The 27,726-nt window shown below is 45.6% G+C and overlaps 2 protein-coding genes across 2 annotated transcripts; one reads left to right on the forward strand and one right to left on the reverse strand.

Moving 5' to 3' along the window:
- Positions 1-731: 731 nt before the first annotated feature.
- LOC123141344 (uncharacterized) lies at positions 732-1,703 on the forward strand. Its single transcript, XM_044560519.1, has one exon. It carries the CDS (start codon positions 963-965, stop codon positions 1,350-1,352), a length of 390 nt encoding a protein of 129 aa, XP_044416454.1. The 5' UTR covers positions 732-962; the 3' UTR covers positions 1,353-1,703.
- A 20,441-nt stretch (positions 1,704-22,144) lies between these two features.
- On the reverse strand, positions 22,145-24,880 carry LOC123144112 (F-box protein At4g00755). Its single transcript, XM_044563139.1, has 5 exons — positions 24,675-24,880; positions 24,185-24,589; positions 23,789-23,967; positions 23,384-23,502; positions 22,145-22,754 (listed from the first exon to the last, which is right to left on the reverse strand). Exons 1-5 carry the CDS (start codon positions 24,808-24,810, stop codon positions 22,400-22,402), a joined length of 1,194 nt encoding a protein of 397 aa, XP_044419074.1. The 5' UTR covers positions 24,811-24,880; the 3' UTR covers positions 22,145-22,399.
- Between the last annotated feature and the right edge of the window lie 2,846 nt (positions 24,881-27,726).

Consider the following 27,726-nt stretch of genomic DNA (forward strand, 5'->3'; position numbering starts at 1 on the left):
ACCGAGTTGCATATTATCAAGCATGGAACTGCATAAAAACATATCCAAGTGCCTAGATTTACATCTCAAGACCTAAAATTGCACATACTCTCTTGAAGATGTTGTCACTCAATTAAGTATTAGATGAATAATGAACCCCTAAAATCTTTTTTTCAATCTTGCAAAAAACAAAACTGCTTTTTAGTGGCACTCACCTCTACTATTAAAGGGGTGTTGGTGATCATACGTCCTTTGGTGAAGGCTTCCCTCACCATGTCATGCATTAACGCAATCAAATCAAATCGAATCTTTTACACCTCCCTTCCCTTGGTGGGTGTATGGTAATTGCAATAATTCAACCAAGTCAAATCAAATCATTCTAGCTATATGTCAGACACATGCAATCAAATCTTTTGCATTAACTCAATCAAATAAAATCACTTTCTGCATTAGAATATGGTAGGTGTAAGGTATATGTCGGACACGACTGGGCTTAAATCACTAGAATATATATGCCCCATTGCAACGCATGGGGAATTTGCTAGTTTTTTATAACTTTAATCTTTTGGGGTTGACTCAGATATAAAAATTTATCAAACAACTTAGTAATAGCAATTCCTCAATTTACTTTACCCACCCTCTCATCACAATCATTCGCATCTTTGCACCTGCCTGGAGGCTGCCTCCCTCGGTCCCTCTCATATAATGCTGTCCCTCCCCTCCCCTCCCGGCCTTTCTCTCCCTCCCCCGGTGCTCCGATCGATCATCCCATTCGCCCGCCGTCATCACTGCCATCCTCCACGCCTGCCCCCTTCCGGCCCTCTCCTTTTACAATTACACCACCACAAGTGAACCCACAACCGCCGCTACTTAAGCGCACCTCGCACAACCCTACCTTGTTTCTTCTTGCTTTCCTCCACGCGCGCCACCCCCACTCTTTGCTAACTTCTATATCCACCACGCGCTAATCGAGTTGCTACTTCATGGGCCTCGAGCTCGATCAGCTTGAGCTTTTGTCTCACCAGCTCCCTCCGGTCCGGACGTCCGCAACCGACGACGGCGCGACCGCCGCGGACGATGAAGACCGGTGTGCCACGCCGACGTCGGAGGCGAACATGCTGCGCGCGCCGTCACTGTGCCCCCCGGCGCCGAGGAAGCCGAGGCCGGCGCGGGCCAAGAGGAGGCAGCAGCACTGCTACTACCGCGGGCGGCGGCGCCGGTGCAGCAGCGGGCCGGCGCACGCGCGGTACTGGATCGTCGCCGTGCCACACGACCTCGCCGCAGTGTTCATCGCGGCGCGGCCGCCCTCGCCTTCGAGCTCGCCGTGCCGGCCGCCGGGAGGCAAGAAGATCCGAGTGCACGTCGTAGGCTGACACCGGCACATGCATGCATGCATGCACCCGCGGGTCCATACGAGCCGGCATGCCGCTGTGTCTGCAGCCGAGCCGGCGTCCATGCATGCAGCTCTTGCATCGTTGCTAGAAGAGATAAGATGTGAGCCTGTGAATGCCCACAGGCCACAGCATTGCCTAATGATAGCTAGTTTATTAATTTAGGCTTAATTAGCTCATCTAGTTTAGTCTAGTTCCTTGCGCTCAAATAACCAAGTGTACATGTAGTTGATGGCCCACGTGATCTTGGTAATTGTTAGCAAAATGATGATGCCATTGGAGTTGCATAGATCGACAATTTTGCTGCAAGTTAACCAGCTGAGGATTTGTTCATGTCTGTTGTCTCTTGTGAACTTGTGATCACCGTTTTTGTTACACTCTGAGCGGTAAGAAATGTCTGGATCCCTTTTTTTCAAATGGCCTAAAGCCCTATATTATATCACAGATCCTTACGAACATACCCTTACAGAAAAATAAAAATTACATTCAAAATCATGGGAGTGTCGGTGTCTTCTTCCTCCTGCATCCACCGGCAGAGCGCCTGAGCATAGCTCGATGCCGCCTCTGGGCCTCCCTCCCCCTCGCCAGAGCAACCATTCTTAGACTCGGAAGCTTGTGGAAGTAGCCAATGGCTGGAAAGGCATCTATGCATAGCAGAAGATGACGGCGCCCGCGATCTGCAAGGCAAATCGCCGTCTCGTAGGAGAAAACGCCAAGAAGGGCCCATAGAAACTCCAAAACCATAAAAAATCGGCCGAATCCAAACGGATCCACCAAAAACTTAAATCGACTGCGTTGCAGACATAGCTCGACACGCCATTCATTGCTGGTAAGAGATGTGAATTTTATTCCTGTTGCATGCTTTTGTTGAATTCCCGGACCACCCCCTGAATCCTTCTAGAATTTAGTTGTTTCTCGTGAAATACCTACATGACAAAAACATGCCTTTACTTAGTTGCGAGTCAATTGGATTCCACATGTGAAGCTTCCTTTATTGGTGTGGATTATTCAATGTTAATCAAGTCTCAGTCGATGATATATTCGTTGGATCTTACGTGAAGATTCGTGCAATCTTCTTTTTTAGTTTTTCTTTTTTTTCTTACATGTTATGCCACTTGACTTTGGTTAAATCTCAGTTGACTGAGACCTAGCCACATCCTAATCATTCTTTTCTAGGTTAGATAGATACACTAATCCATGCATGGCAGATTAAGTTACAATTATTTGCTAATTGGGGGATAGAGAGGGGCATTAAAAGTGAGAGCGCTTGCATGTAATGGCTAGAGGGGAAAGGGGACTGACCAGAGCTTCCAAAGGGTGTCCTCTTACCTAAGTCCCTTTTGATACCTAAAAAGGGATGCGTGCATGAGAGGCAAGAGCAGAATAGATCTGGAGGTGAAAAAAGGCGCTTAATACCACTCAGATCTGAATTTTATGGGGGGCATTGCAGGAGCGATTCAATGATTCTGTCCACGGTGAAGTACTATTGCCCCTGCATTTTCCTGGACAAGCTTGCGGCAGAACTATCAGTGCTAGTCCATCATATGTGTCCATACTTTTATGCAGTAAGATCACTCAGAGATGTCATCATGGGCAAGGCCCAAAGGTTGAATAATTTCATAGCTCATGAAGATTTTGGGAATTAGAGAACACCATATACTGGTATCAGTCTGAGTATATACACCCTCCCAAGACTCCCCACAAAGGAGTACTCATGGTAAGCAATTAGTGGTGGTACATCAAGCTTTTTTTTGACGGTTTTTTTTTTTGACGGGAAGAAGCGCATCAAGCTTTCTACCATGAACTCTGAAGTCGCCTTAGCTTTGTAATTAACTCAGAGTTTGGGGTCGAAATTAAGGCAGACTTTTTATTCCTTACTGTTTTCCTGGATATAGAATGTACTACTGCCGGAAAGCTCTCACTGATGATTAGCAGTACTTCCATACGTGTAAGTGACATGACACATTCCATTTGAAGATTTGTTAGTACTGGTGCGTCGCTGTGGTGGCTCTTTGCATGCATGCATGCATGCACGGAGCTGCCATGCGTTATGGCCGCCGTGGATTCGTGATAAATGGTGTCTGCTTTCATTTGTGGTTGGTGCGTTGTTGATCGTATAAATGCTGGGTGGGGTACACGGACACGTATGGTGGGGCGGCAGCCACTTGTGTATGTAGTACTCCCTCCGTTCCTAAATATTTGTCTTTTTAGATATTTTAAATGAACTATCACATACGGATGTATATAGACATATTTTAGAGTGTAGATTCACTCATTTTGCTCCGTATGTAGTTATCTGTTGAAATTTCTAGAAAGACGAATATTTAGAAACGGATGGAGTAGTACGCATGCACGTATGTCCCCTGCCCCACGCCATTGTGTATTCCTGCAGGCCAGGGACACCGGTTTATTAGCCATGGCTAATAAGTAAAGCCATTTCTCTTTGTCGAGTAGTGCCTACTTTACCGCGACTCTTTTTTCACTGCCTTTTGTTGTACTACTACCCTTTGTTATTTGAGGGGGAGCTTTAATCTATTGGGCTAAAGCCTGGCTTTGAGTTCTCCGTCACATGGAACGAACCTTTGATGTTGGCTTAATTTGTTCTATGCTGAAATGGGTTTGGTGAGTGCCGATGATTAGAGCAACTCCAAAGGGTCGACCCATTTCGTCCGCCTGCGTCTGTTTGGGTCGGCGCGGACAAAAGTGGCGGCCCAACGCGCCGACCCAAACCCAAATCACGTCCGCGTCGCGTCCGCGCCGACGCATTTGCGGCCCAAATTTGCGCCCCAAATGCGTCGGCGCGGACGCCGAATGGACGCTTCGCGCGCCTTCTCGCTATCCGCCGCGTCCCCACATGGCTGGCGGGTGTCAGTTTTTCCAACTTTAGTTGAACCGAGTGTGGCTACGCCCGGTCCTTGAGAAGGTTAAAACAGCACAAACTTGACGAACTATCGTTGTGGTTTTGATGCGTAAATAAGAACGGTTCTTGCTAAGCCCGTAGCAGCCACGTAAAACTTGCAACAACAAAGTAGAGGACGTCTAACTTGTTTTTGCAGGGCATGTTGTGATGTGATATGGTCAAGACATGATGCTATATTTTATTGTATGAGATGATCATGTTTTGTAACCGAGTTATCGGCAACTAGCAGGAGCCATATGGTTGTCGCTTTATTGTATGCAACGCAATCGCGCTGTAATGCTTTACTTTATCACTAAGTGGTAGCGATAGTCGTAGAAGCAATAGTTGGCGAGACGACAACGATGCTACGATGGAGATCAAGGTGTCGCGCCAGTGATGATGGTGATCATGACGGTGCTTCGGAGATGGAGATCACAAGCACAAGATGATGATGGCCATATCATATCACTTATATTGATTGCATGTGATGTTTATCTTTTATGCATCTTATTTTGCTTATATCGACGGTAGCATTATAAGATGATCTCTCACTAAATTTCAAGGTATAAGTGTTCTCCTTGAGTATGCACCGTTGCGAAAGTTCTTCGTGCTGAGACACCACGTGATGATCGGGTGTGATAGGCTCTACGTTCAAATACAACGGGTGCAAAACAGTTGCACACGCGGAATACTCAGGTTAAACTTGACGAGCCTAGCATATGCAGATATGGCCTCGGAACACTGAGACCGAAAGGTCGAGCGTGAATCATATAGTAGATATGATCAACATGGTGATGTTCACCATTGAAACTACTCCATCTCACGTGATGATCGGACATGGTTTAGTTGATATGAATCACGTGATCACTTAGAGGATTAGAGGGATGTCTATCTAAGTGGGAGTTCTTAAGTAATTTGATTAACTGAACTTTAATTTATCATGAACTTAGTCCTGGTAGTATTAGCATATCTATGTTGTAGATCAATAGCTCGCGTTGTTGCTCCCCGTTTAATTTTTATATGTTCCTAGAGAAAACTAAGTTGAAAGATGTTAGTAGCAATGATGCGGATTGGATCCGCGATCTGAGGTTTATCCTCATTGCTGCACAGAAGAATTGTGTCCTTGATGCACCACTAGGTGACAGACCTATTGCAGGAGCAGATGCAGACGTTATGAACGTTTTGACAAAAGCTCGGTATGATGACTACTTGATAGTTAAGTGCACCATGCTTTACGACTTAGAACCTGGACTTCAAAAATGTTTTGAACGCCACGGAGCATATAAGATGTTCCAAGAGTTGAAATTGGTATTTCATACTCATGCCCGTGTCGAGAGGTATGAGACCTCTGACAGTACTTTGCCTACAAGATGGAGGAGAATTGCTCAGCTAGTGAGCATGTGCTCAGATTTTCTGGGTACTACAATTGCTTGAATCAAGTGGGAGTTAAACTTCCAGATAAGATAGTAATTGAACTATAATATGCAAGGGATGACGAAAGTAATTCCCGAGCTGTTCGCAATGCTGAAATTGGCGAAGGTAGAAATCAAGAAAAAACATCAAGTGTTGATGGTTGACAAGACCACTAGTTTCAAGAAAAAGGGCAAAGGGAAGAAGGGGAACTTCAAGAAGAACGGCAAGCAAGTTGCTGCTCAAGTGAAGAAGCCCAAGTCTGGACCTAAGCCTGAGACTAAGTGCTTCTACTGCAAAGGACTGGTCACTGGAAGCGGAACTACCCCAAGTATTTGGTGGATAAGAAGGATGGCAAAGTGAACAAAAGTATATTTGATATACATGTTATGGATGTGTGCTTTACTAGTGTTTATAGCAACCCCTCGGTATTTGATACTGGTTCAGTTGCTAAAAGTAGTAACTTGAAACGGGAGTTGCAGAATGAACAGAGACTAGTCAAAGGTGAAGTGACGATGTGTGTTGGAAGTAGTTCCAAGAATTGATATGATCATCATCGCACACTCCCTATACTTTCGGGATTAGTGTTATTTGGTGTTTGTGTTGAGCATGAATATGATTTGATCATGTTTATTGCAATATGGTTATTTATTTAAGTTAGAGAATAATTGTTGTCCTTTTTACATGAATAAAACCTTCTATGGTCATACACCCAATGAAAATGGTTTGTTGGATCTCGATCGTAGTGATACACGTATTCATAATATTGAAGCATGCAAAGTTAATAATGATAGTGCAACTTATTTGTGGCACTGCCGTTTAGGTCATATTGGTGTAAAGCGCATGAAAAAACTCCATGCTGATGGGCTTTTGGAATCACTTGATTATGAATCACTTGATGCTTGCGAACCATGCCTCTTGGGCAAGATGACTAAAACGCCGTTCTCCGGAACAATGGAGCGAGCAACTAACTTATTGAAAATAATACATATTGATGTATGCAATCCGATGAGTGTTGAGGCTCACGACGGGTATCGTTATTTTCTGACCTTCACAGATAATTTGAGCAGATATGGGTATATCTACTTGATGAAACATAAGTCTGAAATATTTGAAAAGTTCAAAGAATTTCAGAGTGAAGTGGAAAATCATCGTGACAAGAAAATAAAGTTTCTACGATCTGATCGCGGAGACGAATATTTGAATTACGAGTTTGGTCTTCAATTAAAACAATGTGGAATTGTTTCACAAATTCGTGCCACCTGGAACACCACAACATAATGGTGTGTCCGAACGTCATAACCGTACTTTATTGGATATAGTGCAATCTATGATGTTTCTTACCGATTTACCACTATCGTTTTGGGGTTATGCATTGGAGACAACTGCATTCACGTTAAAAAGGGCATCATCTAAATCCGTTGAGACGACACCGTATGAACAGTGGTTTAGCAAGAAACCTAAGCTGTCGCTTCTTAAAGTTTGGGGTTGCGATGTTTATAAGAAAAAGTTTCATCCTGATAAGCTCAAACCCAAATCGGAGAAATGTGTCTTCATAGGATACCCAAAGGAGACAGTTGGGTACACCTTCTATCACAGATCCAAAGGCAAGATATTCGTTGCTAAGAATGGATCCTTTCTAGAGAAGGAGTTTCTCTCGAAAGAAGTGAGTGGGAGGAAAGTAGAACTTGATGAGGTAACTGTACCTGCTCCCTTATTGGAAAGTAGTTCATCACAGAAATCTGTTCCTGTGACTACTACACCAATTAGTGGGGAAGCTAATGATGATGATCATGTAACTTCAGATCAAGTTACTACCGAACCTCGTAGGTAAACCAGAGTGAGATCCGCACCACAGTGGTACGGTAATCCTGTTCTGGAGGTCATGTTACTGTTGGAAATATGCCCTAGAGGCAATAATAAATGGTTATTATTATATTTCTTTGTTCATGGTAATTGTCTATTATTCATGCTATAATTGTATTGTCCGGAAATCGTAATACATGTGTGAATACATAGACCACAACGTGTCCCTAGTAAGCCTCTAGTAGACTAGCTCGTTGATCAACAGATAGTCATGGTTTCCTGACTATGGACATTGGATGTCATTGATAACGGGATCACATCATTAGGAGAATGATGTGATGGACAAGACCCAATCCTAAGCATAGCATAAAAGATCGTGTAGTTTCGTTTGCTAGAGCTTTTCCAATGTCAAGTATCTTTTCCTTAGACCATGAGATCGTGCAACTCCCGGATACCGTAGGAGTGCTTTGGGTGTGCCAAACGTCACAACGTAACTGGGTGACTATAAAGGTGCACTACGGGTATCTCCGAAAGTGTCTGTTGGGTTGGCACGGATCGAGACTGGGATTTGTCACTCCGTGTGACGGAGAGGTATCTCTGGGCCCACTCGGTAATGCATCATCATAATGAGCTCAATGTGACTAAGGCGTTAGTCACGGGATCATGCATTGCGGTACGAGTAAAGAGACTTGCCGGTAACGAGATTGAACAAGGTATTGGGATACCGACGATCGAATCTCGGGCAAGTAACATACCGATTGACAAAGGGAATTGTATACGGGATTGATTGAATCCTCGACACCGTGGTTCATCCGATGAGATCATCGTGGAACATGTGGGAGCCAACATGGGTATCCAGATCCCGCTGTTGGTTATTGACCGGAGAGGCGTCTCGGTCATGTCTGCATGTCTCCCGAACCCGTAGGGTCTACACACTTAAGGTTCGGTGACGCTAGGGATGTAGAGATATGTGTATGCGGAAACCCGAAATTTGTTCGGAGTCCCGGATGAGATCCCGGACGTCACGAGGAGTTCCGGAATGGTCCGGAGGTAAAGAATTATATATAGTAAGTCAAGTTTCGGCCACCGGGAAAGTTTCGGGGGTTACCGGTATTGTACCGGGACCACCGGAAGGGTCCCGGGGGGCCACCTATCCCGGAGGGCCCCGTGGGCTGAAGTGGGAAGGGAACCAGCCCCTAGTGGGCTGGGCGCCCCCATGGGCCTCCCCCCCCCCTGCGCCTAGGGTTGGGAACCCTAGGGTGGGGGGCTTCCCACTTGCCTTGGGGGGCAAGGCACCCCCCCTGGCCGCTGCCCCCCACCCTAGATGGGTTCTGGCCGGCGCCCCCCCCCCCTCCCCAGGGGGCCTATATAAAGGGGGGGAGGGAGGGCAAGAGAACTACAGCCTTGGGCGCCTCCCTCTCCCCCTGCAACACCTCTCTCTCTCTCGTATATGCTCGGCGAAGCCCTGCCGGCATCCCGCTACATCCACCACCACGCCGTCGTGCTGCTGGATCTCCATCAACCTCTCCTTCCCCCTTGCTGGATCAAGAAGGAGGAGACGTCGCTGCACCGTACGTGTGTTGAACGCGGAGGTGCCGTCCGTTCGGCACTCGGTCATCGGTGATTTGGATCACGGCGAGTACGACTCCGTCATCCACGTTCATTGAAACGCTTCCGCTCGCGATCTACAAGGGTATGTAGATGCACCTCTTTCCCCTCGTTGCTAGTATACTCCATAGATGCATCTTAGTGAGCGTAGGAATTTTTTTAAAATTATGCTACGATACCCAACAGTGGCATCATGAGCCAGGCCTATGCGTAGTTACTATGAACGAGTAGAACACAAAGAAGTTGTGGGCGTTGATGTTGCCAATTCTTCTTGCCGCTACTAGTCGTTTCTTGTTTCGGCGGCATTGTAGGATGAAGCGGCCCGGACCGACCTTACACGTACGCTTACGTGAGACAGGTTCCACCGACTGACATGCACTAGTTGCATAAGGTGGCTAGCGGGTGTCTGTCTCTCCTACTTTAGTCGGAACGGATTCGATGAAAAGGGTCCTTATGAAGGGTAAATAGAAATTGGCAAATCACGTTGTGGTCATACGTAGGTAAGAAACGTTCTTGCTAGAAACCTACAAACCACGTAAAAACTTGCAACAACAATTAGAGGACGTCTAACTTGTTTTTGCAGCATGTGTTATGTGATGTGATATGGCCAGAAGATGTGATGAATGATATATGTGATGTATGAGATTGATCATATTCTTGTAATAGGAATCACGACTTGCATGTCGATGAGTATGACAACCGGCAGGAGCCATAGGAGTTGTCTTTATTATTTTGCATGACCTGTGTGTCATTGAATAACGCCATGTAAATTACTTTACTTTGTTGCTAAACGCGTTAGCCATAGAAGTAGAAGTAATCGTTGGCGTGACGACTTCATGAAGACACGATGATGGAGATCATGGTGTCATGCCGGTGACGAAGATGATCATGGTGCCCCGAAGATGGAGATCAAAGGAGCATGATGATATTGGCCATATCATGTCACTATTTGATTGCATGTGATGTTTATCATGTTTTTGCATCTTATTTGCTTAGAACGACGGTAGTAAGTAAGATGATCCCTTATAATAATTTCAAGAAAGTGTTCACCCTAACTGTGCACCGTTGCGAAGGTTCGTTGTTTCGAAGCACCACGTGATGATCGGGTGTGATAGATTCTAACGTTCGAATACAACGGGTGTTGACGAGCCTAGCATGTACAGACATGGCCTCGGAACACACGCAATACACTTAGGTTGACTTGACGAGCCTAGCATGTACAGACATGGCCTCAGAACACGGAGGACCGAAAGGTCGAACATGAGTGGTATAGAAGATACGATCAACATGGAGATGTTCACCGATCTTGACTAGTCCGTCTCACGTGATGATCGGACACGGCCTAGTTAAACTCGGATCATGTTTCACTTAGATGACTAGAGGGATGTCTATCTGAGTGGGAGTTCATTAAATAATTCGATTATATGAACTCAATTATCATGAACTTAGTCTAAAATCTTTACACTATGTCTTGTAGATCTAATGGCCAACGTTGTCCTCAATTTCAACGCGTTCCTAGAGAAAATCAAGCTGGAAGATGATGGAAGCAACTATACGGACTGGGTCCGGAACCTGAGGATCATCCTCATAGTAGCCAAGAAAGATTATGTCTTAGAAGCACCGCTAGGTGATGCACCAATCCCAGAGAACCAAGACGTTATGAACGCTTGGCAGCAGCGTGCTGATGATTACTCCCTCGTTCAGTGCGGCATGCTTTACAGCTTAGAACCGGGTCTCCAAAAGCGTTTTGAGAAACATGGAGCATATGAGATGTTCGAGGAGCTGAAACTGGTTTTTCAAGCTCATGCCCGGGTCGAGAGATATGAGGTCTCCGACAAGTTCTTCAGCTGTAAAATGGAGGAGAATAGTTCTGTTAGTGAGCACATACTCAGAATGTCTGGGTTGCACAACCGCTTGACTCAGCTGGGAGTTAATCTCCCGGATGACGCGGTCATTGACAGAATCCTTCAGTCGCTTCCACCAAGCTTCAAGAGCTTTGTGATGAACTACAATATGCAGGGGATGGAAAAGACCATTCCTGAGGTATATTCGATGCTGAAATCAGCGGAGGTGGAAATCAGAAAAGAACATCAAGTGTTGATGGTGAATAAAACCACTAAGTTCAAGAAGGGCAAGGGTAAGAAGAACTTCAAGAAGGACGGCAAGGGAGTTGCCGCGCCCGGTAAGCCAGTTGCCGGGAAGAAGCCAAGGTATGGACCCAAGCCCGAGACTGAGTGCTTTTATTGCAAGGGAAGTGGTCACTGGAAGCGGAACTGCCCCAAATACTTAGCGGACAAGAAGGCCGGCAACACCAAAGGTATATGTGATATACATGTAATTGATGTGTACCTTACCAGTACTCGTAGTAGCTCCTGGGTATTTGATACCGGTGCGGTTGCTCATATTTGTAACTCCAAACATGAACTACGGAATAAAAGGAGACTGGCGAAGGACGAGGTGACGATGCGCGTCGGGAATGGTTCCAAGGTCGATGTGATCGCCGTCGGCACGCTACCCCTGCATCTACCTACGGGATTAGTTTTAAACCTCAATAATTGTTATTTAGTGCCAGCTTTGAGCATGAACATTGTATCTGGATCTCGTTTAATTCGAGATGGCTACTCATTTAAATCCGAGAATAATGGTTGTTCTATTTATTTGAGAGATATGTTTTATGGTCATGCCCCGCTGGTCAATGGTTTATTTTTGATGAATCTCGAACGTGATGTTACACATGTTCATAGTGTGAATACCAAAAGATGTAAAGTTGATAACGATAGTCCCACATACTTGTGGCACTGCCGCCTTGGTCACATTGGTGTCAAGCGCATGAAGAAGCTCCATGCAGATGGACTTTTGGAGTCTCTTGATTACGAATCATTTGACACGTGCGAACCATGCCTCATGGGTAAGATGACCAAGACTCCATTCTCCGGAACAATGGAGCGAGCAACCAACTTATTGGAAATCATACATACCGATGTGTGTGGTCCAATGAGTGTTGAGGCTCGCGGAGGATATCGTTATGTTCTCACTCTTACTGATGACTTAAGTAGATATGGGTATGTCTACTTAATGAAGCACAAGTCTGAAACCTTTGAAAAGTTCAAGGAATTTCAGAGTGAGGTTGAGAATCAACGTGACAGGAGAATAAAATTCTTACGATCAGATCGTGGTGGAGAATATTTAAGTCACGAGTTTGGTGCACACTTAAGGAAATGTGGAATAGTTTCACAACTCACGCCGCCTGGAACACCTCAGAGAAATGGTGTGTCCGAACGTCGTAATCGCACTCTATTGGATATGGTGCGATCTATGATGTCTCTTACCGATTTATCGCTCTCATTTTGGGGCTATGCTTTAGAGACTGTCGCATTCACTTTAAATAGGGCACCGTCGAAATCCGTTGAGACGACACCGTATGAATTATGGTTTGGAAAGAAACCTAAGCTGTCGTTTCTAAAAGTTTGGGGATGCGATGCTTATGTCAAGAAACTTCAACCTGAAAAGCTCGAACCCAAGTCGGAAAAATGCGTCTTCATAGGATACCCTAAGGAAACCATTGGGTATACCTTCTACCTCAGATCCGAAGGCAAGATCTTCGTTGCCAAGAACGGGTCCTTTCTGGAGAAGGAGTTTCTCTCGAAAGAATTGAGTGGGAGGAAAGTGGAACTTGATGAGGTGATAGTCACCCCTTCCGAACCGGAAAGTAGCGCAGCGCGGGAAGATGTTCCTGTGGTACCTACACCGACTGGGGAGGAAGTTAATAATGATGATCATGAAGCTTCGGATCAAGTTACTACTGAACTTCGTAGGTCCACCAGGTCACGTTCCGCACCAGAGTGGTACGGCAACCCTGTCCTGGAAATCATGTTGTTAGACAACGATGAACCTTCGAACTATGAAGAAGCGATGGCGGGCCCGGATTCTGACAAATGGCTTGAAGCCATGAAATCCGAGATAGGATCCATGTATGAAAACGAAGTATGGACTTTGACTGACTTGCCCGATGATCGGCGAGCCATAGAAAACAAATGGATCTTTAAGAAGAAGACAGACGCGGATGGTAATGTGACCATCTATAAGGCTCGACTTGTCGCTAAGGGTTATCGACAAGTTCAAGGGGTTGACTACGATGAGACTTTCTCACCCGTAGCGAAGCTGAAGTCCGTCCGAATCATGTTAGCAATTGCCGCATACTATGATTATGAGATATGGCAGATGGACGTCAAAATGGCATTCCTTAATGGCTTCCTTAAGGAAGAGTTGTATATGATGCAGCCGGAAGGTTTTGTCGATCCTAAGAATGCTAACAAAGTATGCAAGCTCCAGCGCTCAATCTATGGGCTGGTGCAAGCATCTCGGAGTTGGAACATTCGCTTTGATGAGATGATCAAAGCGTTTGGGTTTACACAGACTTATGGAGAAGCCTGTGTTTACAAGAAAGTGAGTGGGAGCTCTGTAGCATTTCTCATATTATATGTGGATGACATATTATTGATGGGAAATGATATAGAATTCTTGGAAAGTATAAAGGCCTATTTGAATAAGTGTTTTTCAATGAAGGACCTTGGAGAAGCTGCTTATATATTAGGCATCAAGATCTATAGAGATAGATCAAGACGCCTCATTGGTCTTTCACAGAGTACATACCTTGACAAGATATTGAAGAAGTTCAATATGGATCAGTCCAAGAAGGGGTTCTTGCCTGTATTGCAAGGTGTGCAATTGAGCACGGCTCAATGCCCGACCACGGCAGAAGATAGAGAAAATATGAGTGTCATCCCCTATGCCTCGGCCATAGGGTCTATTATGTATGCCATGCTGTGTACCAGACCTGATGTAAACCTTGCCGTGAGTTTGGTAGGAAGGTACCAAAGTAATCCCGGCATGGAACACTGGACAGCGGTCAAGAATATCCTGAAGTACCTAAAGAGGACTAAGGATATGTTTCTCGTTTATGGAGGTGACGAAGAGCTCGTCGTAAAGGGTTACGTCGACGCTAGCTTCGACACAGATCTAGATGACTCGAAGTCACAAACCGGATACGTGTATATTTTGAATGGAGGAGCAGTAAGCTGGTGCAGTTGCAAGCAAAGCGTCGTGGCGGGATCTACATGTGAAGCGGAGTACATGGCAGCCTCGGAGGCAGCACAAGAAGCAGTCTGGATGAAGGAGTTCATTACCGACCTAGGGGTGATTCCCAATGCGTCGGGCCCGATGACTCTATTCTGTGACAACACTGGAGCTATTGCCCTTGCGAAGGAGCCCAGGTTTCACAGGAAGACCAGGCATATCAAGCGTCGCTTCAACTCCATTCGTGAAAGTGTTCAAAATGGAGACATAGATATTTGTAAAGTACATACGGACCTGAATGTAGCAGATTCGTTGACTAAACCTCTCCCTAGAGCAAAACATGATCAACACCAGGACGCAATGGGTGTTTGATTCATCACAATGTAACTAGATTATTGACTCTAGTGCAAGTGGGAGACTGTTGGAAATATGCCCTAGAGGCAATAATAAATGGTTATTATTATATTTCTTTGTTCATGGTAATTGTCTATTATTCATGCTATAATTGTATTGTCCGGAAATCGTAATACATGTGGGAATACATAGACCACAACGTGTCCCTAGTAAGCCTCTAGTAGACTAGCTCGTTGATCAACAGATAGTCATGGTTTCCTGACTATGGACATTGGATGTCATTGATAACGGGATCACATCATTAGGAGAATGATGTGATGGACAAGACCCAATCCTAAGCATAGCATAAAAGATCGTGTAGTTTCGTTTGCTAGAGCTTTTCCAATGTCAAGTATCTTTTCCTTAGACCATGAGATCGTGCAACTCCCGGATACCGTAGGAGTGCTTTGGGTGTGCCAAACGTCACAACGTAACTGGGTGACTATAAAGGTGCACTACGGGTATCTCCGAAAGTGTCTGTTGGGTTGGCACGGATCGAGACTGGGATTTGTCACTCCGTGTGACGGAGAGGTATCTCTGGGCCCACTCAGTAATGCATCATTATAATGAGCTCAATGTGACTAAGGCGTTAGTCACGGGGATCATGCATTGCGGTACGAGTAAAGAGACTTGCCGGTAACGAGATTGAACAAGGTATTGGGATACCGACGATCGAATCTCGGGCAAGTAACATACCGATTGACAAAGGGAATTGTATACGGGATTGATTGAATCCTCGACACCGTGGTTCATCCGATGAGATCATCGTGGAACATGTGGGAGCCAATATGGGTATCCAGATCCCGCTGTTGGTTATTGACCGGAGAGGCGTCTCGGTCATGTCTGCATGTCTCCCGAACCCGTAGGGTCTACACACTTAAGGTTCGGTGACGCTAGGGTTGTAGAGATATGTGTATGCGGAAACCCGAAAGTTGTTCGGAGTCCCGGATGAGATCCCGGACGTCACGAGGAGTTCCGGAATGGTCCGGAGGTAAAGAATTATATATAGGAAGTCAAGTTTCGGCCACCGGGAAAGTTTCGGGGGTTACCGGTATTGTACCGGGACCACCGGAAGGGTCCCGGGGGTCCATCGGGTGGGGCCACCTATCCCGGAGGGCCCCGTGGGCTGAAGTGGGAAGGGAACCAGCCCCTAGTGGGCTGGGCACCCCCCCATGGGCCTCCCCCCCTGCTCCTAGGGTTGGGAACCCTAGGGTGGGGGGCTTCCCACTTGCCTTGGGGGGCAAGGCACCCCCCCTGGCCGCCGCCCCCCACCCTAGATGGGTTCTGGCCGGCGTCCCCCTCTCCCAGGGGGCCTATATAAAGGGGGGGAGGGAGGGCAAGAGAACTACAGCCTTGGGCGCCTCCCTCTCCCCCTGCAACACCTCTCTCTCTCGTATATGCTCGGCGAAGCCCTGCCGGCATCCCGCTACATCCACCACCACGCCGTCGTGCTGCTGGATCTCCATCAACCTCTCCTTCCCCCTTGCTGGATCAAGAAGGAGGAGACGTCGCTGCACCGTACGTGTGTTGAACGCGGAGGTGCCGTCCGTTCGGCACTCGGTCATCGGTGATTTGGATCACGGCGAGTACGACTCCGTCATCCACGTTCATTGGAACGCTTCCGCTCGCGATCTACAAGGGTATGTAGATGCACCTCTTTCCCCTCGTTGCTAGTATACTCCATAGATGCATCTTGGTGAGCGTAGGAATTTTTTTTAAATTATGCTACGATACCCAACAGTTACTTGACCATGACGAACCTACGAACTATGAGGAAGCGATGATGAGCCCAGATTCCGTGAAATGGCTTGAGGCCATGAATCTGAGATGAGATCCATGTATGAGAACAAAGTGTGGACTTTCGTTGACTTGCCCGATGATCGGCAAGCCATAGAAAATAAATGGATCTTCAAGAGGAAGACAGACGCTGAGAGTAGTGTTACTATCTATAAAGGTAGACTTGTTGAAAAAGGTTTTTGACAAAGTTCAAGGTGTTGACTACGATGAGATTTTCTCACTCGTAGCGATGCTTAAGTCTGTCGGAATCATGTTAGCAAATTGCCATATTTTATGAAATCTGGCAAATGGATGTCAAAACTACGTTCGTTAATGGATTTCTTAAAGAAGAGTTGTATATGATGCAACCAGAAGGTTTTGTCGATCCTAAAGGTGTTAACAAAAAGTGCAAGCTCTAGCGATCCATCTATGGACTGGTGCAAGCATCTCGGAGTTGGAATATACGCTTTGATGAGTTGATCAAAGCATATAGTTTTATACAGACTTGCGGTGAAGCCTGTATTTACAAGAAAGTGAGTGGGAGCACTACAGCATTTCTAATAAATATATGTGAATGACATATTGTTAATCGGAAATAATGTAGAATTTTCTGGAAAGCATAAAGGAGTATCTGAAAGGAGTTTTTTCAAAGAAAGACCTCGGTGAAGCTGTTTACATATTGAGCATCAAGATCTATAGAGATAGATCAAGACGCTTGATAAGTTTTTTCAATAAGTACATACCTTGACAAGATTTTGAAGTAGTTCAAAATGGAACAGTCAAAGAAAGAGTTCTTGACTGTGTTACAAGGTGTGAAATTGAGTAAGACTCAAAGCCCGACCACGGCAGAAGATAGAAAGAGAATGAAAGTCATTCCCTATGCCTCAGCCATAGGTTCTATAAAAGTATGTCATGCTGTGTACCAGATCTATTGTATACCCTACACTGAGTTTAGCAAGGGAGTACAATAGTGATCTAGGAGTAGATCACTGGACAGCGGTCAAAATTATCCTTAGTGGAATAAGGATATGTTTCTCGATTATGGAGGTGACAAAAGGTTCGTCGTAAAGGGTTACGTCGATGCAAGTTTTGACACTGATCCAGATAACTCTAAGTCTCATTCTGGATACATATTAAAAGTGGGAGCAATTAGCTAGAGTAGCTCCGTGCAGAGCATTGTTGACATAGAAATTTGCAAAATACATACGGATCTGAATATTGCAGACCCGTTGACTAAACTTCTCTCACAAGCAAAACATGATCACACCTTAATACTCTTTGGGTGTTAATCACATAGCGATGTGAACTAGATTATTGACTCTAGTAAACCCTTTGGGTGTTGGTCACATGACGATGTGAATTATGGGTGTTAATCGCATGGTGATGTGAACTATTGGTGTTAAATCACATGGCGATGTGAACTAGATTATTGACTCTAGTGCAAGTGGGAGACTGAAGGAAATATGCCGTAGAGGCAATAATTATTTATTTCCTTATATCATGATAAATGTTTATTATTCATGTTAGAATTGTATTAACCGGAAACAGGATACATGTGTGAATACATAGACAAACAGAGTGTCACTAGTATGCCTCTACTTGACTAGCTCATTGATCAAAGATGGTTATGTTTCCTAGCCATTGACATGAGTTGTCATTTGATTAACGGGATCACATCATTAGGAGAATGATGTGATTGACTTGACCCATTCCGTTAGCTTAGCACTTGATCGTTTAGTATTCTGCTATTGCTTTCTTCATGACTTATACATGTTCCTATGACTATGAGATTATGCAACTCCCGTTTACCGGAGGAACACTTTGTGTGCTACCAAACGTCACAACGTAACTGGGTGATTGTAAAGGTGCTCTACAGGTGTCTCCAAAGGTACTTGTTGGGTTGGCGTATTTCGAGATTAGGATTTGTCACTCTGATTGTCGGAGAGCTATCTCTGGGCCGACTCGATAATGCACATCACTATAAGCCTTGCAAGCATTGCAACTGATGAGTTAGTTGCGGGATGATGTATTACGGAACGAGTAAAGAGACTTGCCGGTAACGAGATTGAACTAGGTATTAAGATACCGACGATCGAATCTCGGGCCAGTAACATACCGATGACAAAGGGAACAACGTATGTTGTTATGCGGTCTGACCGATAAAGATCTTCATAGAATATGTAGGAGCCAATATGGGCATCCAGGTTCCGCTATTGGTTATTGACCAGAGAAGTGTCTCGGTCATGTCTACATAGTTCTCGAACCCGTAGGGTCCGCACGCTTAACGTTCGTTGACGATATAGTACTATGAGTTATGTATGTTGGTGACCGAATGTTGTTCGGAGTTTCGGATGAGATCACGGATATGACGAGGAACTCCGGAATGGTCCGGAAGTAAAGATTGATATGTGGATAGTAGTGTTTGATCTCCGGAAGGGTTCCAGAATTCATCGGAAGGGGTTCCGGATGTTTCTCGAAATGTTTGGGCACGAGAACACTTTATCTGGGCCAAAGGGGAAAGCCCACGAGGTTTTTGGAAAGCGCAAAAGGAAGTTTTGCGGAGTCCAGGGGTCTGGCCCTGGAGTCCGAGAAGGACTCTTGCCTTTCGGGTGAAACCGACTTTGTGGAGGATTTTACTCCAAGTTTCGACCCCAAGGCTCAACATATAAATAGAGGGGTAGGGCTAGTACCCAAGACACATCAAGAAACACCAAGCCGTGTGCCGGCAACCCCGTCCCCTCTAGTTTATCCTCCGTCATAGTTTTCGTAGTGCTTAGGCGAAGCCCTGCGAAGATTGTTCTTCACCAACACCGTCACCACGCCGTCGTGCTGCCGGAACTCATCTACTACTTCGCCCCTCTTGCTGGATCGAGAAGGCGAGGACGTCACCGAGCAGAACGTGTGCAGAACTCGGAGGTGCCGTGCTTTCGGTACTTGGATCGGTCGGATCGTGAAGACGTTTGACTACATCAACCGCGTTGATAAACGCTTTCGCTTACCCCTCGTAGACTACACTCTCTCCTCTCGTTGTTATGCATCACCATGATCTTGCGTGTGCGTGGGAAATTTTTTGAAATTACTACGTTCCCCAACAGGTTCGCCTTCGAGCACGAGGAGGCGAGGCGACGGGGCGTGCGCGAGGTCGACCGGAGGTCGCCGCCACCGGCGCTCATCGTCCGCGAGGAGGACCAGGCGACCCTTGCGGCCGTCTACCGGGAGAGCGAGGAGGACGAGCGGCGCAGGGCGGAGGCGGAAGAGGAGGCTCGGTACGAGGCGGCAATGGCGCAGGCCCTTGCCCTCTCCGCGGCGGGCGACAGCGTGGTGCCGCCGGTGGCCCCGCCGTCCCCCATCAAGCCGGAGCCGGAGCGGGAGCCGTCCCCCATCGAGCGCTACTCCTGGACGGGAGTAGTGCGCGAGTGGGTACGCGCGCCACCGGTCTGGATGGGAGCGACGCCAGCGCAGGAGCAGGCGTACCTCGAGCACTGGCGCACGATCAGGGTGGCCGAGGAGCGCCGCGACAGCGAGTACCTCGAGATGCTCGAGCGCGACCTCGAGGAGGAGGAGCGTGAGGCCGAGGAGGAGGCGCGCCAGGCCGCGGCTGCACAGGCAGCCGCACACACCCCCGCGCCGGCACTGCCTGCGCCGGCACTGCCCGACATGACGGCGCTCTGGAACACGGCGTTCGCCTGGGCCGGGCCGGCGCCGACGCTCATCGACCTCACGGACCCCGAGGACGACAACGACGACGCCTAGGGCAGCGCGCCGTCTCGTTGTTTAGGCTGTTTTTATTTTGTTTAAATGCAAATGTGGACGCGTGGACTCTCGCCGGCCTTCGTGGCCGGCTTTAATGTTTAATTAATGTTGTTTCTCTTTTTTAATATGCATGCATTCAATTTTTTTTCGCCGTCAAAATAGCTTCAGGCTAGCATTGGGCGCACGCGCCGACCCAAATGCGGAAGCGAACATCCGTGTCTGTCTGGCCGATCCAAACTAATAAAAAGCGGACGAAATCGTCGTCCGTTTGGGTCGGCCCGTTGGAGTTGCTTTTAGGGATGAGAAATTGTTGTGTGGGGACTTAGGCGAAATTGGCTATAGGAATGTCACAACACTCTAGACTCTAGAGTGGTGGCTTTATCTGCCACCGGACGTACGTAATATCTCAACACGCAAATCGTAAATTCATGTTGGGCAGCTAATTCATTTTGGGCAAGGGCCACACCGCAGCCTATATAGCAGTGTGTTCCAACCCAACAGGAAACACCTTTTGTGTTCTACAGTACATAATAGAGACACTACTCTTCATCACTCAACTAGCACAGTAGAAATTTGGTGGATGATTTGCTAGCAGGCTGCAGCGTGTGCCTCCTTGAACACTGCTCCAAAATTAAGTTAGATACAGTAACCGAGCTTGTCAGCATTGTTCAAGAAGGCAAGCACGATAACACTGTCGTCCTTGCATTATTCACTAGTGTCAAAAACGCTCTTATATTATACTGACGGAGGGAGTATCATTTAGGTGCCCTATGCAACAGAAGGAAGCGTCCCTGACAAATTAAAACCCTCTCCATTCACCATGATACGCAGGCCTTCCAGAATTGCCAGCAGCAGAGAGCGAACAGCAGGTGCAGTTCGCAGTTTATGATGCCGATGAAAATTACCAGTACGGCATCAGCCATTGCGGGACGCGATACAGATTGCAAATATTCCCTCTATTCACTTTTATAAAACCTTGAAGACATTTCAGACAATATGTAAAACAGCCTATTTTAAGTTGTATGAAACGACTTACAACAGTGAACGGAGGGAGTAGAAGGAATGGCAAGATATACAATGGAATCCGGTAACTGTATGTAGGACGACAGCTCCACCAGCTCCGCAGAATACAAGGATATGCGGAGTACCTCTTTGCCCACTCCATGATTTTCAATTACGGCTCCGGCCGCTCCGGGAGCGGAGTCATGGAGTGGAGAGCCTCCGAACAGGGCCGTAATGAAAGGCTTTGCAGATTCTACCATGACTGAACTGGGCACTGAAATGCTAATGATATGTCTGGTTGAATGATGCCTGAAGAACCACAAACACCAGCATTTCCAGGTTTACGCCTCACAGCATGATAATGCAAATGTTCGGCGGCCAGTGCCAGGACTAATTCAGAAAAGATGAAGGTGATACTTTCAAGGCAAAATGGCGCCACATTTATCTATAGTATGCATGAGACAGTGACTCTTCACTAAGAAACTAACCTTGTTTTTTGGGGGAAGATGGTCTGGAGAAGTTATAGAAGGAAATATCCGTCTCACGTATGAAGAGAGCTTCAGGTTTGGGCTGTCCGTGATGAAGCTTCATACTCAGATAAAAGGATATCGTTGTGTGATAGATAGTGGCCATGCGAGTTATTTTCCTCTGCCATGTTGACATTCACATGGAAACTACGGTTTTTGAAATGTTAAATATATCTAAAGGGACTGGTTCTGGACATGCAACGCCAGATTACGATCCAAGCATGCACAAATATGGAAATCCAATCTATAGTCTCGTTCAAAACTTACCAGGATACCAACATGGTGACTGATGGCATAATGACTCGTGCTTCGCAGATGCCATGGTCTTGGGGCCACATCAAGGCATCAAGGTTCCACCCGGTAGTCCACAAAGGTTCCAGAGCCTAAGTCCCAGGCAAGCTCAAAGAGTAAACGCTCAGTGCTGGAGATGCAACTCCACGACGATTAGGATTGCATTCAGCATATATATACAGTAAGTCTACAGTATCATGCATTCATAGTGTGCCATAAGATTCAGTAATCCATCCGCAAACAGCATTTATTTGAAAAGTAATATATGACAAATATTCACCACTAAACGAAAAACACAAGAGAAAACACGAGCAAGCTTGAGCAGAGTTGCAAACCATAAGAGCAACTTGTCTCGATCAGGTCCTCTAGGTTCCAGAACCGAGGCTTCAGAAATGCTTGCAACAAAAGCTTGCAGAGTTCCGAGGTGTTCACTAAACTACAAAGAGTAAAACCACGGCAGAGTTGTAGCTGCAGTCCAGCACGCAAATCTACACAAGATAATCATCGTCTGAGATGCCACCTACATCATCTTCATGATCATCGTCTGAGATGCCACCTACATCATCTTCATGATCATCGTCTGAGATGCCACCTATATCATGCATGTAATGTACAGGCTCCAGAAGTGCACTCACTACTACTGCTCTGTGATTCATCTGCCTGTATCTATCAACAAGATAGTGCCACTCCGGCGAGTCTTTGGTATCATCTTGCAAAAAGTCATCGATGGATAGGTCCTTGGCACCCGGTAAGTACTTGAGGATTGAATAACCTTCAGGATCCGAGATTTCAACCATGAAAAGTGGTGAGAGTGAACGCCCCATCACTTCAGCATGGCAAACGCTGTTACATGCAAAAGGGGGAAAAGATACTGATGTTTCAGCATTTCTAATTTACATCATTTCGGGTTTACAAGGCTCATACGCATTTTGAGGCCAACTTTGACCAGCAATTTCACTACCAAAATATAATCATATGTCATAATAAATGTATCATCGAATTTGCATTCCAAAAAAGATTTAATGATATAATTTTTATGGCACACAACTCATATACTATTGGTCTAATTGACGGTCAAAATAAATCTCAAAATGCATGCAGGCCTTGTAAACCTAAAAGGAGCGAGTATGCGAGGAAAAGGACCTAAATTGAGCAAACTTTACTACAGGATTCAGATTAACGCTTTATAATATTATGCAAGAAACTGACAAGTGCATCTTCTAAATGCTACGGTACAAGCACCACAAAAACAATATATGCACCATGATGAAGTGTGAGGACAAAGTTGCTGACAATCATTATTTAACAGAAATAAGTTCCTGACATGCACAATTTCATTCTTCATGGTGCAGTGAACGAGTATTAACTTTTGCATTTCCACTGGCAGCCTGAGACTGGAGTTACATCAAGCCTCTGAATTTGGATCATCATGCCATTTTTTGCAAAAGCTAATCATGCCATATTCAACTTACCATATGTAGTACATATCATCTGCTTCTTGTTTCTGTACTCTGCCCAAGAGTTCAATCATCACCACACCACCAATGCAAAGGACAGGGCGTGGGAGCTTGAAGGATTGTAGTTCGTTTTTCTATCACACCACAAATAGATGATATCATAAGGTCATCGCTATATCCAATATCAACCAACATGCTAATTTGCTAGACCATGGCAAGTAGAACTAAAAAGATTACATCATTAGTGGATCTCGTAATCACAAATTACTGACTCGTTATTTGTCCTAAACATGAGAAATTCTGGCTAAGTGGAATATAAGAGTTCTTTGACTGAAAAAAGTAACTATGCGGAGTCTCATCGTAGAATTTTCCCATCAATCTGTAGATATATATCAACAATAAAAGGATGCACCAACTCACCTGTAACATAGGGAACGCTGGCGAAGTGTAAGTCCACGTGTATTTTTCATCAGCATTTACCATCTTATTCTCATAATCATCCATTACAAACGTCTCTGATCCTCGCGGAAGCTTGTAATGGCCCATCTGAAATCGCACCATCTTTGAAGAGTATATAGGGTCACCATCCTGAAAAAAGGCTGGCAATTCGAAGCAAAGGGGCATATAAATACTATCGATCAATCACCTGACAGGATAAATCTAATCAAGACAGAAATTTGCAGTGCCTTGGGATCCTCAACTAATTTGGGACTATAGTACTTAGCCTAATCAAGCAAGCAATCAATTAATGGTGTGCACTATGAAAGAGCTCGAGCAATTGCAATACCACGGCTAAATCAATCAATAATAACGCACCTTGGTACGGTCGCACCCGAATCTCATCGACAATGCAGATGTCAGAGTTGAGCCTGTAGGTAAGGCTCTCGGGCGCCTCGGGGTCGTCCGCCCCGCCGCTCGACCAATAGGACGGGCGGAAATTGATAATCTCCTCCTCGTCGAGGGTGTTCTCCATGGTCTCTGCTGGGAAGTCGTCGGTGCTGGAGGCGCCGATACAGTCCAAGATGCATTCCGCGGAGGGCTCGGCGGAGTCGGAGACGTAGGCGCCGGCGAGGTTGGAGTATATCCTGTAGTCCCTCTCGTAGCCTGATTCAGGGGCGGCGGTTGAAGGCGGCGATCTGGACACCTCTGCGGCCGCGGCGACGGTGGCGACCTCGGGGCACAGGCGCAGGCAAAGGCTCTTGCTCAAGCCGCTCTCGACCACTGCGCGGAGGAGGGGAAATCAGGGCGCGGCGATGGTATATATTAGAATCGACAGCCATCGGGGAGGAGGGCGAGAATTGCTCACCGCATCTGCGCCAGGTTCTGGAGACAGCGGCGGCGCGGACAAGGTCGGCGGGGTGGTCAAGGCGGCTGAAGACGCATGCTGAGACGTCAGGGCCGATCCACTCCAGCAGGTCCGCGCTGCAGCACTCCTCCGCCATGGCGGATGGGGAAGTACAACAAGTTTTTGAGAAAGAGAAGAAGGTGGGGACGATAAGGGGGTCTTTTTTTTTCTATTTATTAGATTCCTTTTTACTATTACTAGTAAAAAACGATTTGGTAGATGTCTTATCCGTTTACTTCACCTTCATCTTTGGAACCGCCATTACACAAAGAGTAGCAACAAAACTCTTTTCAAATCCCCATCACCCCTGCAGGCTGCAAGTGGAGGTGATGCAACACCTTTGGACTTGTTGTTTGACTCGGATTCTGCTGCAGCGTCAGATTGTTTCATCTATATCTCAATGCTCCGGACGAATTTGAAGGTGAATCCAATTGGGTTGGAAAGAACACGAAATATACTTTCCAACAAAAAAGGAATCACCCAATTCGAAGTCCGTATGAAAAAGTTATTGGCGTTTTGAGTCAGGTATGTCTCTGCAGTCCGAATCTGAATTCAGAACGTGGGCGACTTGGACTCTATCTTCTCTTGGCCCAAAAGTGACGTGAGAGGACTTTTTGAACAGAACCTAAACTTCTCCTTTTCCCTTATCTTCATATGTGGATTGTACAAATATCTCATACACCTGCAATTAGACAAAACACAAAAGTGTGTGAAGTATTTTTGTTCTGATAACATAAATAGATTATTGAATAATTTGCACTAGAAATCACCTGATAAATATGCATGTATGCAATATTTTTGGTCGTATCCAAGGTAGTCATGTCCTCATCATCCTCCCTTTCTTGAAAACAAAGCCGTCATCGGCGCTGCTTAATCTGAAATGTGGCTAACAAAAGAGACAAGGTATACATGTTGTATATTCAATCTCGTCCAATCCTGCTACTTCCTATCTGTCAATCTTTGTCGAGTTGGGTTTATTTTTCATTCAAGAAAGTTACACATACTCACGTAGACGCATCATTCATATGCATGCACACCCTATCCATAGCATCTTCATGGTAGAGTTGGCGAGTTATTGAGATTGATGAAGTCATCACAGTTGATTCATTCTTTATTGACGGGAATGAGCGCCTACCACTAAAAGAAATTATGGGTTAAATTTTCTAATCCGGCAATCCTCATTATTCAAATCTTGCAACGTTGGATGATCCATTGTGTTTGCTATATGTTTAAATCCTCCGCCTCTAGACACGATGCTCAATCCCTATCGCCGCGCACACTCACAATCGCCGCACCTAGAAAACTGCAAAAGAGGAACGCAGCAGCATTGCTTGTTTCATTTTGAGAGAATTGCACGATGACCTCACGTTGAGCTCACTTTCTCTAGTGAGGACTACAAGCATCCTCGTGACAAAGGCAGTTGCTCACCGTGTTCTGCCTCGTCTCTTTTTGAAAAAACTTCTGATCTATTCATTCATGTACATAGACCACCTAGCGACGACTACAAGCACTAAAGCGAACCGAAGGCCCACCGTCGCCATCGCCCTCCCTCACCGGAGTCGGGCAAAACTTGTTTAAGTAAACAGTAAAAAAATTGTCGTACTAAGACCCCCAAAGGACCAGCGCACCAGAAAAGCAACCATCACTGATGAAAAAACGTAGATCGTAGACACATAAACGTAGACGAACGAAGATCGAATCAACGCAGATCCATCGAAAACAAACAACGATCGAATCCCATGAGATATGTCGAAGACACACTTTCACGTGCACTCTGACGGAGACACACCGCCGGGACGAGGGCTAGGCGGGAAGAATCTTATTTCGTCTTCAGTAGCCGCCGGCGCCTCGCCTTCTTGAGCTGGACACAAACCTCATATGGTTTGACACTTATTGGCCTTCTTACCCCCTTCACGTGATTCTCAAATGAAAGTATGTAGATCCAGTACTTGCAATGAAATGTATATAGGATACCACAATTATGGAAATGAAAATAGTACATTTCCTCTTTCATGTTGTTTGAATTCATATCCTTGAAGGGTGTCTTTTTTTTCTACTACGACATGCGAGTATTGCACTTCCCAATCGTGCCAAATAGAAATATATTTTTATTTAGGGTTGACTAAAAGTAATTGGTAAATTTTATGATATGTCTTATGTGCTTTGAAAAAACATGATTCATAATTTGGAGTTTTAAATGTGGTTGTGTACTTAGGGTCTCTTTGATTCAAAGGATTTTTCATAGGATCTTTGAAGGATTATAATCCTTAGGATTTTTTCCTACGTTGGGGGCCTCTTTGGATTGAAGGATTTTTCATAGGAATATTGGAGGATTCCAATTCATTGCATTTTTTCCTAAGGAAGCCCTTTGGATCAAAGGAATGACACCTCCAAAATTCCTATGGATTGCATTTCTACACCTCAATCCTACAGGAATTTCAACATCCACTCTAGCCTCTTTTTTACACTGATTCGCGTAGGATCGAGGCACTTTTCCTATGTTTTCTGTATTCCATCTAAATGATCATTCCTGCAGTTTCCCTCTGTTTTGTAATCCTCTCTTTTGCACCTACAATCCCATCAAATCCCTATGTTTTTCAAATTCCTGTGTTTTCTAATCCTATGATCCAAAGAAGCCCTGGTTGTTTGATTCGTAGGATTGAATCCTGTAGGATTTTTTCCTAAGGGTTAATTTGTACTACATTTCACAGGAATTCTAACATCCACTCCAACCTCTTGGAAAAAATTCTTTGTTTTTTCCATGACACAATCAAACAAACTCAAATTCTATAGGATCCAATGGACATGCCATTCCAATCCTACGTTTTTCCTATTCCTGTGTTTTTGCAATCCTATGAATCAAAGGGGCCCTTAATCTTCATGGACTGCTACTTGACGTGTTGTAATAAGGTGGTCCTGTTTTTGCGCAGTTCTGCATTAGAATCAATGTTCCAATCAAGTTAACAATGGTAATTCTTTTGATCAACACATCACCATAGGGGAAAATGCTTAG

This window comes from Triticum aestivum, chromosome 6D (assembly GCF_018294505.1).
Source record: "Triticum aestivum cultivar Chinese Spring chromosome 6D, IWGSC CS RefSeq v2.1, whole genome shotgun sequence".
Lineage (NCBI taxonomy): Eukaryota > Viridiplantae > Streptophyta > Magnoliopsida > Poales > Poaceae > Triticum > Triticum aestivum.

Excerpts from the sequence above, each read along its gene's own strand:
- LOC123141344 (XM_044560519.1), top strand. The coding sequence starts at position 963 with ATGGGCCTCGAGCTCGATCAGCTTGAGCTTTTGTCTCACCAGCTCCCT.
- LOC123144112 (XM_044563139.1), bottom strand. The coding sequence starts at position 24,810 with ATGGCGGAGGAGTGCTGCAGCGCGGACCTGCTGGAGTGGATCGGCCCT. Across the intron at positions 24,590-24,674 it reads CAGAACCTGGCGCAGATGCG|TGGTCGAGAGCGGCTTGAGC; the intron begins GTGAGCAATTCT and ends TCCTCCGCGCAG. Across the intron at positions 22,755-23,383 it reads GATGATATGTACTACATATG|CGTTTGCCATGCTGAAGTGA; the intron begins GTAAGTTGAATA and ends TGCATGTAACAG.